Source organism: Pundamilia nyererei, unplaced genomic scaffold, assembly GCF_000239375.1.
Source record: "Pundamilia nyererei isolate P.nyererei 1_Seehausen unplaced genomic scaffold, PunNye1.0 scaffold00006, whole genome shotgun sequence".
In the NCBI taxonomy this organism is placed as follows: Eukaryota; Metazoa; Chordata; class Actinopteri; order Cichliformes; family Cichlidae; genus Pundamilia; species Pundamilia nyererei.
Window position 1 is genome coordinate 278,943 of NW_005187407.1, and position 2,623 is coordinate 281,565.

The 2,623-nt window shown below is 44.8% G+C and overlaps 1 protein-coding gene across 1 annotated transcript; it reads left to right on the plus strand.

The window, feature by feature from the left end:
* Positions 1-290: 290 nt before the first annotated feature.
* foxd5 (forkhead box D5) lies at positions 291-1,673 on the plus strand. Its single transcript, XM_005721985.1, has one exon. The coding sequence runs from the start codon at positions 422-424 to the stop codon at positions 1,466-1,468; it is 1,047 nt and encodes a 348-aa protein (XP_005722042.1). The 5' UTR covers positions 291-421; the 3' UTR covers positions 1,469-1,673.
* Positions 1,674-2,623: the final 950 nt, after the last annotated feature.

Below are 2,623 nucleotides of genomic sequence, written 5' to 3' on the forward strand. Positions count from 1 at the left end.
TGCGCGCGCGCGCCGCGCAATTTGACTTGTCTCCGCTTCCAGGATTTGTATAACTGAAATAAAACGCGTAATAAACACAATAATAACATACTGGCACCGTGGTGTTTCTATGTATTGTGTGAATGGGCCTTACGCACATCAGGACCACGCAATCCCCCTTTCCTCATTTGTTTGCTTCCCGGGGCTCCCCGCGGTGTAAGGCTACTCTGATAGGTCCAGAGGGTTAATGGGACTGGCCTGCAGGGCAGCAGCTTACTAGGATATAAAGCCACAGCTCTCATCACGATAGCACAAGGAGTATCAATAGATTCGCTTTAACGCACAGTCGAGGGGCCTGTTGGTTTTTACGCACGGCAAACCATTAAGGCCTTTTTGGCACAGTTTAGTTTTTACGCGTTTGTGAGAAATCTTAGGTGTGACCATGACTCTCTCAAGTGAATTTGAAGCTTCACAACATGCCGGATTGCCTATACAAGAGGATGCGATTGACATAGTAGGCGAGGATGTCCACTATCGAAATGAGTGCTCTACGGGTTCCTCAGCAGAATCTGGTGCGGAATTTGACTCTTCAGAACCAGAATCGTCGGGGGAAAGCGAGAACAGTTTCTGCGCAGACGCACCGGCGTCAAGGAAAGCCCAGAGCAGCTCGGTAAAGCCCCCGTACTCCTACATTGCTCTCATCACCATGGCTATCCTGCAGAGCCCGCTGAAGAAGCTAACGCTTAGTGGCATATGTGACTTCATTAGCAACAAGTTTCCCTACTACAGAGACAAGTTTCCAGCTTGGCAGAATTCGATCAGGCACAACCTCTCCCTTAACGACTGTTTCATCAAGATTCCGAGGGAGCCCGGAAACCCGGGAAAGGGCAACTACTGGTCTCTGGACCCTGCTTCGGAGGACATGTTCGACAACGGCAGTTTCCTTCGCCGGAGGAAACGGTTCAAGAGAAACCAGCCCGAGTTCGGCAAAGACGGACTGATGTTTTATTCCAGCTTTAACTGCTGCCGGCCGTACGGACACCCATATAGCATAACTGGCCAGGTAAGCCACACGGCTGCCTCTTCTGTTCGTTACATGCCCCTGCAGGAAAGCATCATGATGCCTTCCTCATCCTACCACCTCCTACCACAACCCCTGAACAGCCACGGAAAGTGCGTAGGGCCTAAAGACTTAAGAGCACAGCTTTGCGCAGCAGAACCAGCTGAGCCGAAGTCCGGCCCACAAGCAAAGTGCTCCTTCAGCATCGACAGCATCATGAGCAGACCCTCTTCTATCAGTCAGCACAACTCAAATCCACAGCAAGGCCCGCACGGTGCTCTCGGTTACGGTCAACTCATGCCTGGCCCTGCTGCCTGTTTGGTTCCGACCCTCCTGCAGCCTTCAAGGAATCAGTTTTGCCCTCCTCCCATCCTGAGCACTGCTCCTTTTATAAACGAGCACCTCAGACTGTCGTACCCTCGTTGCTGAACCCTTTGAAAACACTTTACAGTGTCTGTATGTTTGGCGTAGCTCATTTCTTAAAGAAATGTTTTTTTTATTGCATGATATTTATGTGCGTTATGTCTGTAAATAAGATGTGTTGTAATATATTTGTCAAGGTTGCTTCAGGGGAAAACTTCGTCAATGTGAATGTGTTTTTTTTATTAAGTAACGTGGCAAAATAAAATGAATATGTGGGAAACGATTGCAAGTTTTGTTATAATCTGAGTCAGTGCACAGTGCTCGTAAGAGCTATATGTGGATTTACTCAGAGCAGAAATTATTGTTTGTGTGTAAGTTTGAAAAACACTTAGATTTTCTATATTTCTGTAGTCTTTATTGATATTTGTACCTGAAGTACAGGTGATGCCAAACTTTTATTTTAGCTACAGCAAAAATGACTTACTATAATTTAACTGACAGTATTTACCGTAAGGGTTCAACATTGTGTTGGCCTGCTTCCTCTTGATCAACTGAACTCACTTGTAGTCTGCAGGCTACAAGAATGATGACAAAAATCAGGTTTTATTAAAGTAAGTCAATGTCAAATTATAAAAACACATTTCCAACCAGGAAATGAATAAAAGCTATACAAACGCAGGGCTTAAACTCGCACTGGTCATTGCCGATTAAATAATGAAACTCACTCAAATGAAAGTTAATCAGCAGGTTTTAGAAATGAAACTCTGTATCCCTAATTGGTACTCTCACGTTTACGTGTTTCATCAAGTATACAAAATAATAATAATGATAATTAAAAGTCACTTTTTCCATTCTGCCTCAAGGTCGCACTGTTTCCAAAATATTGGAGCAGATGTTAGCGCACTGAAGTTGGTCCGTGTTATGGGATGGGCTACTTAAGAATTTACAGAACACGCAGAATTCAAGATCTATCAAAACATTTTCAATTCAGAAAATAATAACAATTAAATAAAAACGGTACACTCTGATACTTCTAGATTTCTGTGACTATAGTAATGGCCTGGGTTAGAGTGAAAAGCACACACACACACACACACACAGGCGTGTCCGGTTGCAGACCGGTGCCGACACAATTCCCTTTTGCCATCAGTCAGATGTCTATTTTTGGCCGGAGGCTCAGCTGATTGTGAGTCTTGACGAGTCCACCCCTCCCTTATTTTT